This window comes from Oncorhynchus keta, chromosome 11 (genome assembly GCF_023373465.1).
Source record: "Oncorhynchus keta strain PuntledgeMale-10-30-2019 chromosome 11, Oket_V2, whole genome shotgun sequence".
Taxonomy (NCBI): Eukaryota; Metazoa; Chordata; class Actinopteri; order Salmoniformes; family Salmonidae; genus Oncorhynchus; species Oncorhynchus keta.
The window spans coordinates 34,911,327-34,928,239 of NC_068431.1; the positions used below are offsets into that span (position 1 = coordinate 34,911,327).

A 16,913-nucleotide genomic window follows, 5' to 3' on the forward strand; every position below is an offset into this window, starting at 1 on the left:
CTTAATTAGAATATGAAACACATTCAACCCTTGAGTACCTTACATGCCCATTCATTATTGAACTAAGCCTATTACAGCTGTGAAAATGGTGTGTGTGTGTGTGTGTGTGTGTGTGTGTGTGTGTGTGTGTGTGTGTGTGTGTGTGTGTGTGTGTGTGTGTGTGTGTGTGTGTGTGTGTGTGTGTGTGTGTGTGTGTGTGTGTGTGTGTGTGTGTGTGTGTGTGTGTGTGTGTGTGTGTGTGTGTGTGTGTGTGTGTGTGTGTGTGTACGCGCACGTGTGTGGCCGGGGGAGTTACAGTTTACCCTCTGCTCTGTGATCATAAACCAGCCAAGATCTCTAATTAGCCACCATGGACATTATGGGATGCCAGATTTTACATTCTTCTTCCTCATTAGCTCAGCAAGGGAGACGTTAAGATGTCCTCACCTCACCTTACAAATGTCTCTCATTGACAGTTTTTTTTAAAGGAAATGCCATGAAAATATAGTTTATAAACACACTTAATTAATCTACTGTTTAAGAAGATTGGAACTCAAATACTAGTTTCTGCCGCTCAAATGAATAAAATCTACAATAATCTACAAAGGCCTTTCAGGACACACCATCAACATCCTACTGGGCACAGACGTCAATTCAACGTCTATTCCACGTTGGATCAACGTAATACCGTTGAAATGACATGTAAACACTGTTGATTCAACCAGTGTGTGCCCAGTGGGATACCAATTAGATAAACAACTGAAAGCACAGGGTATAATGAGACAAACCTGTTTCAATGGACATGTTAAGGCTCAGATGGACAGAAAATCTAATGGGCTGCTTGAAAGATCTTCCACGCACACACCAGGAAATAATAAAGTGGCCAAATATGAGGGCCAGGTCTATCATCTGTCTATTTCAATTCCACTCAGCCCTGGCTATTTTCCCAGCGCCTCTTGGACTCAGCCCTGAGTAAAAGCAAGGCATCGTCTCTGACTCAGTCCATGAAGAGAAGATGAAAAGTGAAGAGAGAAGACATAGAATGAGAGTGATACAGACAACTGAGAGTGCCACACGCTGCGGGAGTCGCAGAGACGAATGAAGAGGATCTTCTTCATGTATAAGTAATGCAGTGTGAAGCGTAAACACTCAGGGCTATTGTTCCTGCTCTGAAGAGCTGAAAGAGGGAGAGATGGAAAATAGAGGGACAGAGGGATAGGAGGGAGGGTGAGAGAGACCAAGGGATCGAGGAAAGAAGGAAGAGAGAGAGAGAGAGAGAGAGAGAGAGAGAGAGAGAGAGAGAGAGAGAGAGAGAAATGGATAGAGAAGAGGAAAGAAATTAATGTTCAAATGCCTGAGTATGGACTGAATAGTCATCCATTATAAACACCAATAGTGACACGCAATAGAAACATGAAGGTGAAGGAACATGTGAGTAGGCCTATGCGGCAACTTTTTGTCACACAGAATATGAGGATTGCATCTCTCGCTAGCTGTTTTCTATCAGCTTTGGAATGCAGGGGAGTTCCATTTCTTCCAGTGATTACTTGTGGATGATTGAAGCAGAAAAGACATGTAGAGACATACTGATTGTGTTTGCTGCTATCCCTAAAGCCTTAACTCCACAGTCATCTGAGTGCTTTAATCCAGTTTATCCCCCAAAGGCAGAGATGGAGAGATGGAGGATTGCTCATAATCAATCTCTTGATTGTTCTGTGACCTTGGGCAAACCAATAGGATTACTCAGAATGACGAGTTCCGAGATCCACCAGGTTGGGAATTGGCACTACCACGGTCTACCCATGAGATCCACACGAGACAACAATGCCCCCTGTGCTGATCGATCCTCACAAAGAGAATTAAAGTAAACTCATCTCGTTTAACTGATCAGGGTTTTGATTCCAGGCCAGTTTGTTTGGAGACTTCAGATCAGGGTTAGAGATGGATCTGTAGAGGGAAATAGCCTACAGACACTGTGGCACCCACTGCTGGCTTTCATGTGGCCAACCTGTGGATTTCATTTGAGCCGTAAAGCAAAATCTTGAATGGTTTTCTACTGTTTACAGTTGATCATGTCTCATTGCAAACACTTGTGGCAATGTGACAAATTCAGTGATCAACTACTGATAAACACAATAGTCCAGTCTAAACCAGCAGCATCATCGGGAGCTTGCAATCCATCTAAACGAAGAAGTTTCTATTGAAGCCTTAGTGAATAGCACCGCTTGATTTACAGTGTATGGGAGGCTTGGTTGATGTTCTGGACATCAGGTCAGTAAAAAGGTCCCTCATTCACTGTCTGCTTTTATTAGAATGAAATTTTACAGCCAAGGTCAACACAGAGTGTCCAACAATGGTGACTGTTGATGTGGTGTAGCCAAGATATTAAATGGACAGGGCACCATATACTGAATTGTGAACATTTGGCTGTGAGCATACAAAGCTAAAGTATAATATTGCCTGTATCCAGCTATGAACCAGTGGATCCAAAGTGTTGTAGAAAGACACCATTAGAATCCCATTCCCTTGTGCGTGGACAAGCTGCTTGTTCCCTGTGTAGTTGGACAGATCCCAGTTTAATAGGGTAGAAAAACTTGGCAGGATTAGTGGTAAAACAGAGAAATGAGGCGGATGTCTCCATGAAGATTTGTAAGACGAATAAAAAATAGAGCCATTTTCTTTCCAAAGATAGGGTATAGAACACAGCACACAGAGGTGATAACGAATCTTTAGTCCCAGATGTTTCTTTTAATTGTCAGAGCCCAATTAACCACCCACCGAGAAGAAGAAAAACAGAGATTTGTGTACGTTTGTGTGTGTGTGTGTGTGTGTGTGTGTGTGTGTGTGTGTGTGTGTGTGTGTGTGTGTGTGTGTGTGTGTGTGTGTGTGTGTGTGTGTGTGTGTGTGTGTGTGTGTGTGTGTGTGTATGCCTGCATGTATGCGTGGGCATGCTTTTAAGTTGGGGGGTCGGCACCCTTAGTCGAAGTTATTTTTTTTTTACAATTAAATGTTGTATGTCATAAAATGCTTTTCCTTTTCAAGGCAATTACATGCAATGTTCTGTGGTCTCAATAGACATTTTTTAAAACATGTCACCTCACCTGCATGGAAACCATGCCAGAGAAACAGACCCACAGTCTCACACCTGGAAGCTAGATTCTTTCTGACTAATCATCAGTTTATTTTAATAACCTTGCAACAATTACCTCCTTTCATCTCATCTCAGGTAGTCAGGTTCACCAGGGTGCACTTCCCTACCGCAGAATGAAAGGAATAGATTGCAAGCTGGAAGAGGATTGTAAATGGGGGCTCTTTGCAAAACATATAGGCAAGGGAAGGGTGGAAATAGAGATGGCAGAATCATTGAAGGGAATCATTGAAGGGTTGTATGTTTATTACATGTAATGGGGCCTTGAATGTTGACTGGCAAGGTTCACTGGCTGCTTGATCCACACAGTTCAGACATCTGCCAGGAAGAGAAGACCTTCTGCATTGCTGCCCCAGATGCATATGTAATTTCCTCATATTCCATATATTAATACCATGAATATTAGTGTAAAATTAAACATGTCTTACTGTAATAGTCTGTTGGATGTTTTAATCAGTTGAAGAAGACTTAATCAATGTGAGGCTAACTACAAAGTGTTGTGAGTTGCAGCCACCCCGTTGTCCCACCACTTGATCTAACAGCTCAAATTCCTGGTCAGCAATTACACGTTGGTCATAAAAAAAAGATCAGAACAAATCTAGTATGTGTTACAATATATACAGTTGTCATGTGAACCTAGTAGCAGCCTAAGCACAGAGCTCCTGTAAATGTGTATATATTTAGTTATTTTTGTTGTTGTTTTTAATTGTTGATTTTTAATCAGATCTTTTGTTTTTGATAACATGGTTTTTATTGCACATATCTGGTGTTTTTGAGCCACGGATTTGCATATACTAACTGACAGGTTAATTTTTTTGGTTTGGCTAGCTAGCTATCAGGTTGGCTGACGTTTTTGCTTGAGAAATGCATGTGGAGGACATAGTACCAGCTTTTTTGTTTCACCTGGATGCCAATTCCTGATCTACATCATTTGAAGAGTCGTCTGAAGCATGAGAGGAATACAGCAGTGCTGAGTGAGAACAACCGGCTAACTATTCTGAACTTTGTGTTGTGAGCTTTCTGCATTCTGGCGCCCAAGCAGAAGCTGCTGATGCATCACGTGGGTGCTACACAGAGTGGAAGAGGATACGTCCAATGACTCTAAGAGTCAGGCTGGTTCCCAGACTTGCCCTCGACAAGATCATCAGCAGACTCCATCACCATCATCTACCATCCTCTGACCAGCTCTTTCCACTCAAGCCATGAACGGACCCTCTCCATCTTCAGAGGATGCAGCTTGCAAGTACTTGGCCTCTATTATTGGTTGACCTGTCATGATATATTACTTTTTTTTTTTTTGCTCTTGAACGTTTTGATTCTATGAAAAGTGCTATAGAAATATACTTAATTATTAATTATGATTAATTAATATGAATAGATTCATGTTAATCTTAATGGACAACACAACCGCTAACTAGGCTTACTTCTAGTGCTTATTTGAATCATTCCTAACAAACACTTTTTTAAATTATTAGCTATATTGTTACATTTTACCATACAATTGATGAGTAAGTATCTGGTCATTTAATGTATGTAAATAATTAAGTGCTACAATCAGTAAAATAGTTTTGGTCTGTTACTGGAAGTAACGGTCAGAATTGGCGCTGTCCGTGGTGCTGATATCTTGTTTAAAATCCTACAGGCTTAGACTGTCACCTCTCCTCATTTGATGCAGGCTACGCTCTCTGCACGGATGACGGAGAGGCTTCTAATGAATGAACACAAGGGCTGAATAGACAATTGTCAATGTCAGAATGGACAGCAGGTGGGCAGCACAGTAACCCTTAAATTGTTAGAACTTCATACATGTGTTGACGCAGGCAACATGCACGCAGCTTTCTACAGTAACTGTTAGCCAAGGGATCATAGCATACCATAGTGGTTCACCGCCACTGGGGGACGCGTCTCCCATAAACAAGGACGGCGGACTCGTGACGCGTCGGGGATCGCCAATGCAAATGTGTATGCTCCCTCACTCCCTGCCATCTAGTTTTGTAACGATCTGCTCTTCCATGGAGAGGGAGAGAGAGTGGAAAAAGACGAGGAGCGGGGAGACGATTCTTAAACGTAACAATACAAACGTGGCTTCACTGGTTTTGGATATAAAATAGGATATTTTAGATTTCAGAATACGTGGGAGAGAGATTCGACCCTGAATCGGATAGCGTTCTGTATGATAAAACGCAGTCTCGAACCGTCGACATCCAAGGTAGGCTAAACGGTATTCAGATTTGTATTTTATAACACTGATTATGCATTATTGAGTAAATGTGCGCTTTGCAACTTTTGATCCTCCATTGGGTGATATGTTATTATGCCTTATACATTACACAGTTAGATTAACGCTGACAAAAATCATAGTTTATTATTTGACAGCGGGCATTATTTTCGAAAATGTTGCTAATCTATAGACTACTTCTAGAAATCATTAGAAATGTTGATCAGTTAGAGAAGTTGTCGGTTCATGAAACACTAGAAACAAATGATGTGCTATGTGGTGGGAGCATAGTGTATGTGCAAACTGTTGCTTCTCTTGGTTGGTAGCCTAATATTATGAACAAAATCCACAAGAAGAGGTAGCCTGATAAGGTCGAAACAGTAGAAAAGTTATACGATTGGAATTAGTGGCAAAAAAAGTACTAAAATTAAGCGTCATGGCCATAATTCTGTAATATTACATTATGGTCTGGCTGCTGTCTTTGTGCAGAGGGTTTAGTGATGATTGCATCCCACTGGGTAAAACTGGTTGAATTGACATTGTTTCCACGTTGTTAAAGTTTTTAAAAAGCACGTGACTCTTTGAATCAAGGTGGAAAACTGATTAGATTGTTTCATCCAACTTAAATCCAATTACATTATGAACTTTTTTGTTGATTTCACATTGAATTCACGTTAGTGAATACAACCTAATGTAAATCACAACTAGACTTTAAACTGATATCTGTGCCCAGTGGGACTGTTAGTGGCTTTCATCTCTTGCCTGTCATGCACTACCTGGCATTTCTCCACTAACCTACTACTCCAGAATTAGAGAGAGAACTTGTCCAATTGAAGAGCACTAATTTCCATGTCTGGATCTGAGTTGCCGCTTGAACGTAATTGGTTTGTTATGGTACAGATCATCAAAAGATGGTTCACAAAGCCCAATCACAAACTAAAGTCAGTGTGGAGCTTTACAAACATACCAACACACTGATTGAAGTCAGGGAAACAACAACATAATACAGATGGTGCTGTGATGCTGTGATGCTGTCATGCTGCCAGTGTAATTGAGGCAGAATGGTGGAGATTTCCGAAGCAAAGACGAGCGAAACAGAGAAACTTAGGATGTGCTGTAGCTAACTGGAAGATAACCTCTTCCCACACACCCATTAACACCAGATATAGTATCACACCAGGTTCAGAGGAAAGACAAACAACGAAGAGCAAGGGAAATAACTTAATTCTCATTGTTCTAGAACAGAAACACAATCCAATATGTCAACATGAGCTGAAATAACTTAATGCTCAGTGCTCTAGAACAGAAACACAATCCTACAGTGTATGTCAACATCAACTGAAATTAATTTATGCTCAGTGCTCTAGAACAGAAACAAAAATATGTCAACATGAACTATGGATCTAATCCCCCGAGCTATATACGTTTCCCTCCTATATTCTACAGAGGTCATATACACAGAGAAATATGTTCTGCCAATTTACATCTGACTTGCTTGCTTCTATTTTGTTGCCCTATGTTTTTCCAAGAAACTACTTGCTTCCAGGGCTTGTTCTGTTCCCTTGGAGATTACTGTAAAGTCTGGCGCTGCTGTGACACATCTGAGGGACCTGATTACACAGTGGTCCTTTTGGCTGCCAGTCCAAAGGCATGGCTATGAACCACAAAGAGTCATTAACCATCTAAGGCTGCAGCCAGGTAGCCTACCTACTGTGTGACTGGACTGATGGGGCCTTGGGAAGGTTATAATGAGGTTTTAACCCTCACCCTTCTCTCTGGAATGGTGGCTCACTAGGGGTCAAAGAGCCACCAGCTGAACAGTGGGGATGGCCACGGCCCTCTATAGGCTGCGTTGCTTCCTGCGGCGAGCTCAGATGCTCCTCCTCTTCCTGGGGATCGCCTACCTGATGGCGGGGAGCATCCTGCTGCTGCAGCGCTCCAGCCTGACCCTAAAGACCGCTCAGCCACCAGGCGACGCCAGTCTCCCTTCTCTCATGGCACTGCCAGCACCTCCCACAGCCGTGAGGGCCTCCCCCGGCTTGGGCCTGAGGGCGCGCTCCAGATGGGCAGCCACCCAGGGTGTGTTGGGTGGTGGAGGGGGCATAAAGACGGGGAGACACTGGCCCACGTCCCGACACCTGGGGGTCCAACACCTGCACCACCGCTGGTTCCACGGTCTCATGCCAGACACGCAGGAGCAGAGAGGTCCTCTACAACGCAATAAAAGGCACAAAGGTACCACCTACCTATTGCAACATAATTTACTTTGAATGACAACATATCTGTTGTTTAACTGCTGACTGCATACCAGATCTGGGTTGAAATTGTATTTGTTCCAGGCTTAATGACAGGACTGACAAGGCTCAAATCTGCTGAAAATCTGTGTTACCTCTGCTCAATAGTGTGTTGTACTAAACAATTCATATTCTATATTGTTGTTCGAATGGATTTGTAATATGGCTTTTCATTTACTGTTTTATTTTTACATGGCAAGGGACCTACATGGGCTGCTTCATGCATGATGCCAATGAACGAGCCCTGGGGGGAACCATGCTGTATGATCTGCGCAAAATGACCAGCTCTTTGTGTCAAGACACCTGCTCAGAAAGGTAATGAGTCTAGAGGAACCATGGTGAGCTGCTGCTATTTGGTTAATTATTCTGTCTCAGTCACTGGGATGAATAGTTCCTGTGTTTCAATGGGGAGCCAGGTGGCAGGATGGTGGTGGTGTGTAGTGGAGGGCCAGATCTGTGTCAGAGATGCAGAATGAGATATAGTGGGTATTAGGGGGTATTAGGGGGTGTTAGTATTCATCATTCAAATTCATTACAAAACTGAATAAATCAATTTATGACAAAACATTTAACAGGGCCACAGGAAGTCTAGAAGCAGGAAATGATTGCCACCAAAACAAATATCCAATGCAAATATAATCAGACCATGTGGACTGCTGGGAGGATATTCAGCCAGAATCATAAGCCTGTTTATGGTGGGGCTCAAAGCAAATGCTAAAAGGTCATTTTGGATATCTCCTCTCTTTCCAAAGAGAGAGGATAAAGAGACTTAAAGTAGGATGACTCATATAGCCCTTGGGATAAAGGACCCCCATCATCCACCCAGAACTATTACTGTGATCTTGTCAACAGTGAAAACTGTTACCAGCCAGCACCACAGATAAATTAACGCTGGGCTTCACTGCTGCCTGCCCTGATTGATTCAATTAAAATGTCTAGTATTTATTGACACGCTGGCCTGGGGTTATGCAATCTGGTGTCCTATGGAACAAGGTAGCCCAAGGCTAATGATAGCCTGTGATTAAAGATAGCCTTGTTCTAACGATAGCATGTGATTAGAGATAGCCCTGGGCTACTGATATCCTGTGATTAAAGATAGCCTGTGATTAAAGATAGCCTTGTTCTAAGGATAGCATGGGATTAAAGATAGCCTTGGGCTACTGATAGCCTGTGATTAAAGATAGCCCTGGGCTACTGATAGCCTGTGATTAAAGATAGCCCTGGGCTAATGATAGCCTGTGATTAAAGATAGCCCTGGGCTAATGATAGCCTGTGATTAAAGATAGCCCTGGGAAAATGATAGCCTGTGATTAAAGATAGCCTTGTTCTAAGGATAGCCTGTGTTTAAAGATAGCCTTGTTCTAAGGATAGCATGGGATTAAAGATAGCCCTGGGCTACTGATAGCCTGTGATTAAAGATAGCCCTGGGCTAATGATAGCCCTGGGGAAATGATAGCCTGTGATTAAAGATAGCCTTGTTCTAAGTGTAACTTTAGGTCATCCCTTCGCCCATACCCGGGCGCGAACCAGGGACCCTCTGCACACACCACCAACAGTCACCCATGAAGCATCGTTACCCATCGCTCTACAAAAGCCGTGACCCTTGCAGAGCAAGGGGAACTACTACCTCAAGGTCTCAGAGCAAGTGACGTCACCGATTGAAACGCTATTTAGCGCGCAACGCTAACTAAGCTAGCCGTTTCACATCCGTTACATAAGGATAGCATGGGATTAAAGATAGCCCTGTTCTAATGACAGCCTGTGACTAAAGATAGCCCTGGGCTAATGATGACCTGTGATTAAAGATAGCCCTGGGCTAAGGCACTGAGGTGAGCCAGTGGTTTATGTCTCCCTCTCTCTGCAGTGGTTACCGCTTCGCAGGTCTGGAGTACGGAGCAGAGTGTCACTGTGGTAACCGCATCAGCAGCCCGCAGGCCCAGGAGGAGGACTGTAGCCTGGGCTGCAGAGGGGAGAGGGGGGAGAGGGGAGCACCCTGTGGGGGCGTGGGGCGCCTCTCCATCTACAAGGTGGAGGAACAGCTCCCAGGACAGAGGAAATGTGAGTACACGGAACCTGGTATAGAGCACTGGCTGACTGAGCGGCTGTAATGTGCTTGACTAATCTCTGAACCCAGAAGCACTTCACATGTGTCCTGGCCAAAAGTGTCACGAGAGACCAGTGCTATACTAATGCATACACTATATGAGCCGTAGCCACTATGCAGTTTAGTCATTTCCCATCTAGGGTAAGTAAATAATAGGTCGATTTCTATGGGCAACATTTGATTTAAGCTTGGCAGTGTAAGACTAATATGTTTGCATTGATCAACATTGCAGCTCATAAAGAGAAAATACATGGAATATATTTAGTTATGTTTATATGCTGTGGCCTGATGTCTGCATACCTCTGTTCTACAGTCAGAAACGTCCGCTACAGTGGCTGCTTCAAGTTGCCCAAAAACATCACCATCGTCTTCCCTGTCTACACCCTCCAGTCAAACTCCACGTCACAGTCCTGCATCGAGACCTGCACAGATAAGGTTTGATTCTGTTCCCAGCAAGAAACCCTGAAAACCACTGAAGCATTTATTTAATCTTCACCACCAGCCCAGACCATAGTCTTCCTCACACAGACCCAGGGGTGAGGTATCATGGATCATGCGCTGTCTCTGCTCTCCTCAGATGGTAGATTAGAATGGCTCTGTGTGATGAATTTACTGGAACACCATTTGACTGTTTAAGGTTAAATGTCCCTCTAATGAGAAATAGATGTGCGCTGTAATCAGGCCTTCACACAGTCAGTAGGGTCCTCTGCTCTACTTTACTCTGCTCTGCTCTACACACAATTGGCTGGGAGGTAATATTGAATTTGATTTAGCCTATTCACTGTGTGTGTGTGTGTGTGTGTGTGTGTGTGTGTGTGTGTGTGTGTGTACACTTTTGTGCTTTGTGTGTTTTCACATTTGTGTAACTCCCAGTGTCAATAAACAAAGAGCACTGTCAGCCTCCATAGAAATTGTAACTCCATATAGTGTGGGGTGGTGGGGGCTATACTATGTTGAATAGAAAAACTAGGACAACTTGTGCAAAAAATATCTGAACTTGAGAAAAAAAAGGAATCAAAGGAAATAGGACAGGGGTGGTTCAGACATCTTATATAACCCACCCATCACGTTACCCAAGGGTGAAATCACATCCAATCCACCAGAGGGGGAATGAGTGCCCAGTCATATTCCTTGAACTGTAAATTACTGCTTGAAGTTATGCCTGTGATGTTTTTATTGATCCTGGTTCGGTATTGCAGGAGCTCCCACTGGCTGTGTTGAGGAACCCACACTGTTACTGTGCCTGGGCCTCATCTCTGTTTAGACTGAACCAACGTCTGCCACCAGACCAGCCATGTCTGGAGACCAACGGCACAGCACACACTGTTGCCTCCACATCCTGGGCGGACCCATACTACTACCAGGTCTACCAGACACCTGTGCTTGGTGAGAGTCTTGAATAACCTTCAGTTTCACTTATACTACAGTCCAAGATTTAAACCATAAAAATAATATACTGCCAAATATTCAGGCTTTATACTTTACTGTAATTTAATCTCTTAGCAACAGAATGCTTCAATACAGTAGCTCAAAGATAGATCAATGGCCTGTGTCTATGGCGATGTTCAACCCTGATGTTTCTGCCTCATTCAGACTCCAGGTGCAAAGAGAGGATGTTTCTACCTGAGAGGTCCACCTCCCTGGTGGCTCTCTCCAGCTTCCCCGGAGCTGGCAACACCTGGGTACGCCACCTGATTGAGCTCGTGACGGGCTACTACACTGGCAGCTTCTACTTTGATGGCACACTTTACAACAGAGGTGAGGCTGAACACAGCTCAGGTGTTGTGATGGATAATAATAACATATACCAGGAATGATTGATGTTTCTCTCCTGGAATATATCATTGTATCATTTTCAAGCACACGCTACCATTTTCTAAACCGTGGGCTCTCATAGAATTTCTCTAATGTATGTACTTGTACAGTACTTTCAAATATCTATGACAGTGATCTTCTTGTGTATCTGGGGTTTTCTACCAGGTTTCAAAGGGGAGAAGGACTACTGGAAGAGTGGGCGTAGCATCTGTGTGAAGACCCATGAGAGTGGGCAGAGAGAGATCCAGATGTTTGACTCTGCCATCCTGCTGATCCGGAACCCCTACCGTTCCCTCATGGCAGAGTTCAACAGGAAGTGTGCCGGACACCTTGGCTATGCCACAGACAAACAGTGGAGGAGCAAAGGTAACACAACAATCACAGCTCAGTGGTTTGGGAAATGGACTGGGGGTTATGTGCAAACTAAGGCATGCACAAACCATTAAGGCATGCAAAACACATAAACCAACACATAAACAGATTTTGGTCAACTATTGGTCAAAAGTCTGTTTCAAACAGATGTTCATAAATGTTGACAAATATTCAGCTGCCATATCGCTGCATAAACTGAATGGGAGATGTCAGCCATGTCCGTGCACAGCACACACTGATCAGATACCTCGGTTTCTTCTCTCCTCTGTTTACCTCAGAGTGGCCAGAGTTTGTTGACAGCTATGCCCCCTGGTGGGCGTCCCACGCTCTGAGCTGGCTACAATTTGGCCGTCGCCTGTTGGTGGTGCACTACGAGGACCTGCAGAGGGCGCTCTTTCCCCAACTCCGCCTCCTCACCTCCTTCCTCAACGCCACCATAACGGAGGAGAGGCTGATGTGTGCCCAGAGCAACCAGGACGGTCACTTCAAACGCTCTGGTAGGGCCCAGCGGCCCTCCTTCGACCCCTTTACAGCAGAGTTGAGGAGCACCATTGACTCCTACATCCACACAGTGGACCAGGCCCTGAGGGACAGGAACTACAGCGGCCTACCGCACGACTACATACCCAGGTGATCCTCCTCAGCTGATCCAAACTGGAGTCCAAAAGGACACGTCAACAAATAAAGGGGAGGGGGAAGGTGTCATCTCTGCCACCACTCCAAAGGTAGTAGTCCAGTCTAGTCATTAGCATGGTTGGGTGAAAGGTTTTTACATGTGTTGGAGAATTCTGTCAGCTACAGAACATTTTCAGAAGAGTGACTCAGAGGGAAAGTGACTGTATGAACACACCAATGGATAATTGTTTGACACACTTGACATGTCCAACCCACTGTGAGTGGCTGCTGAGTGTGTAGTAACATGGAGTTAAACGCCAGTGTAAACTGTCAGTGTCACTGGGATGAAAACATGGCTGAACATTACAGCTCCTGCTGAAAGGTCTCAGTGCAAGAGCCAGACTCTCTCTATTGGAAGAAAAGGGAAACATCCCCCTTTTCACTGCAGGCGTTGGGAGTATGGAGCAAGTGCCTGTCTGCAAAAACAATTCAATCAAGCATTGTAGGCTCTGAGGCTTTTAGCTTTAAATGGAATCTTTAGGTTATTTCTATTTGTTTGGGATTTTTGTCATGTTTAATATCAGTTTTACTGGTAGAGGGCAGTTAAACAGAAAATGTGCCATTCAACAATGTCAATCGGATCGTTGTAATGGACTTATGCCAATTAAATCTCCATATGTTTAGCTCTATTGTCAGCTTTTTCATTACTGCTGGTGTTCGGTCATATACAGGCAATTCTACAAATGTATTCCTGGTGGTTTGTATGTTTGTAAGTGCGTTCCATCTCTTCTGAGAGACCTAAAGTGACATGACATTGTGAACAGGCCTTTTGCATCACGTTCTGTACCATATCTTGTTCAAATTGTGGATGTGAATCTTGGTCAAATAGGTTTCTAATGTTTATCAGGGAGAGTGTAGGCTACCTCGTGAGAATAGAATACTTACACTTGAATGCACTTTCCCACATTATCATTTTAATTGCATTCCTTATTGTTCAGTCTGTGACGGCAAACAACAAGTCAACACATTGGAAAGATAATGTCCAAATTGTCTGTTTATCTTAAAAAATGCCTAACAAAAAATGTGTCATATTAATAAATCTAAAAGCTGGATCCATGCACAGACAAACGACAGCAGTGGCATAGTGGTGGAACAAAACAAACACAGATTCATTAGAAAATAAATAAGGTGTGACTCTCTCTGGTTGTCTGCCATTGAATTTCACACAAAGACAACATAACAAATAAAATCATTGGACCCTATAGTTTAAATGAGATGATTAACTATTTACATAGTGATGTGAGCCCTAAGCCACTGAGAAGAGCCACTCCCTATCAAAACCCTCAATAATACCATTAACCCATCTGTCAAAAGGCTGAGTCTGTAACTCATTGTCATTATTCATCGTCTCTTACCCTGGCACAAGGGTGACGACTATAGCGTAACTAGCTCATTGAAATATAGTCAATGCATTGCTCTCAATGTTTTTTCAAATGTATTTTTCAGAGGTGTAGTTTATTTGTTTCATCCAAAATAAACAAAAACTATTGGACTATAAAATCAAGTCAACAGTTAAGAGCACTGCCGACTAGAAAGTCAACGGTTTTGGATTAATGATACTCTAAAACTTTCAGAAAAGCATTTGAAGGAAAGTTGCTCAGGGTAAGTCTAATAAATTATGCATCTTTTGAAAAGAGCAAAGTATGAGAACCATTTCTCAGGGGGATGTTCATTAGAGGTGCAGAGTGAAGAACTGTAATGAATGATATCCAAACGGTCATTTCCTGATAAAACTCTGACGGCTCTTAATTGCTGCGTCCAGAGTGACAAGTGTGAAGTCGGCCCATCATGTTGATTGCCTTAGCTACTAGAACAGGTCTGTCATATCACTGTTCTCTCTCTCTCTCTCTCTCTCTCTCTCTCTCAATATGTTCTCTCAGCAACACTTTATAGTGTGAATACTAGGGTTCAAACGAAAGCTGAAATAGTGAAGCAGAGGCATATGGGACCCCTGTGTGGTAGCCTGCCAAATAGTTTTTTTTGTACTGACAGCGTGTCTGTGTTGAATTGACGCACCAAACAGGCGACTCCATCTGCCAAATAACATGTGACAGTAAAACCCACAGAAACAGTCAGCATGGTGACAATGCTTCCCAATCCCTTTCTCCACAGCCAGAGAGAGCATTTCCTTCTGTTTCCCACATTGAGGATAAAGAAGTTCACATTTCATGGCAAATTGATGTTGTTTTATTCTGCTTCCTGACCTCTCTCCACGGCTTTTCACAATACATGCTTTTCCATTAAAGTGTTCAGTCTCACTCAGTATTAATTCTGATATCTTTACTTACACAGCTTGCTGGAGTTGCTAGTGAATATGGTGTACTAGTTGTATCAGTATGCACACTCCATTCATCATTAGTAACTCAGTGGGTCTACAGTACAGCATTTACATTCACTTCCACAATGCCCATTATTTCAGCACCAAGGTAGAAAAATCAGAAAACTGAGCTTGGGGGAACCTACTAAGTGTCAGCCCACTCAGCAAACAAAAAACGTTAGCAGCCAGTTGGTATCAATTCTAACTCAACCGTATCCGTTCACACACAGTAACTCAGACACGGCTAATTCTCATCATGTAGTCATACAACCCTCTTTTGGCTCAACAGGCCCTTTTTCAAATCATAAACATTCTCCTGGGTGAAATGCAGAGCAGCAAAGTTACAATAGGTTGGTTACAACTGTCCTGAGGCAAATGAGACACAGACTGTTGTGTTGTCTATGGATTGCCAATATTCCAGTGGAATCCCACCTTTGTCCTTTATCGTCTATCTCCTCTCCCTCTTCCTCTCCCCAGAAAGATAAATCAGTATGTTTGCAGCACAAAGATAACCCACAAATATGGACAAAATAATAAAACTGTCTAACGTGTTCTGAATCTTTGTTGCTTCAGAACACGTAAGACAGTTTTATTATTTAGTCTATATTTGTGGGTTATCTTTGTGCTGCAAACATACTGATTTATCTTTCTGGGAAGAGGGAGAGGAGATAGACGATAAAGGACACACAGACTGAGTATCACCATCCAGATACAGTAGATTGTTGATCAACTACTTTCATGATAATAAATCTGGATGAGCAGCTTTCATTGAGAGAATACAGCACAGTGCATTCAAACAATCTTTCGCTATTCAAATGAAAACATTTGAAATTCTTACTTACTGCATAAGCAACTCATGCTGAAAGCAGGTTGACTGTATAGGACATTTGTCATCTTTGAATGGGGTGGGGGGCTGTCATTTTACAGTGCTTATCAAAAAGTGCAATCGTTGCTGCCATGGGGGCCCTGATGATGACAGGCTCAACATCTATTATGACTGTCATTAAATCACTCAAAGTTTAAATCTCAGGACAAGGTGTCCAATAACGCTTATATTACTCCCCACACATGTCATAAGAAGAGAGAGGGAGGATTGATCAATAATCACAACCTCATCACCAACATTTGGGCTCCGTTCAACTCTTTGTTCTGGACCTGACACTATGCAAAAGAACCGGTCAATACCACGGTAACAGAATGATGTTGAGATTCAGATTTTTCACTTTAAAAATGTATGTCAAACAAACACCAATGATTGCAAATTCAAACAAACCATAGAACTATGTACAAGGAAGAACTACTGTTAACAAATTCTACTGAACACTACAAAAACACGTTTACTTGAAGAGCAGTGGAGATGCAAAGTTTGGCAACAGAATGACAAACAGAATGCTGTTTTTGCCGTCATTCTGTTACCAAACTTTGCATCTGAAATGTTCTTCAGGTAAATGTGCTTTTGTAAAACGTTCAGTGGAAATTGTTAAAAGTCGTCCTTGTGCATAGAGTTGTATGGTTTGTTTAACTTTTCAATCAGCGTTTTTTGGTTTGACAGACCTTTTAAAGTGAAAAATAGGTGTCTCAGCATCATTCTGTTATGTTGCAATTGCCCAACCCAAACATATTTCACTGTTAATGAGGTATAAGTACAAGTCACACTAGTCTAAGAACATTCAAGCCAGATCTCTATGGGTAAGAAACAATTATTTTCCTGATATGAACAAAAACTGAAATCCCAATGATGACAACAGAACCAGGCAGAAGTAAGAGAATCCTTTTTTCCTCAGAGGTGAGCTTCACTGAAAGCCTCTATTCACACCTGTCACAGTTGTTATTACTCCTAGAAATGTATATTGCCACCATGCTTTTCCTTGCCTTTAGTACCTCCGCTAAATTGACTTCATCTGCTAATGGCGCATGAGTGAACGAATGTTCCCGTTTTACTGCCCACGTCTGGAAAAGATAAACCAGAGGTGAGGTTTTTCTGTGACCTA

General features: G+C 42.8%; 1 protein-coding gene across 1 annotated transcript; it reads left to right on the forward strand.

Moving 5' to 3' along the window:
• The first annotated feature begins 4,867 nt into the window (after window positions 1–4,867).
• Window positions 4,868–14,863, forward strand: LOC118390109 (WSC domain-containing protein 1-like). Its single transcript, XM_035780340.2, has 9 exons — window positions 4,868–5,336; window positions 6,875–7,580; window positions 7,840–7,954; window positions 9,504–9,697; window positions 10,057–10,178; window positions 10,943–11,129; window positions 11,337–11,501; window positions 11,724–11,924; window positions 12,209–14,863. The coding sequence occupies exons 2-9, from the start codon at window positions 7,172–7,174 to the stop codon at window positions 12,562–12,564; spliced, it is 1,749 nt and encodes a 582-aa protein (XP_035636233.1). The 5' UTR covers window positions 4,868–5,336; window positions 6,875–7,171; the 3' UTR covers window positions 12,565–14,863.
• Window positions 14,864–16,913: the final 2,050 nt, after the last annotated feature.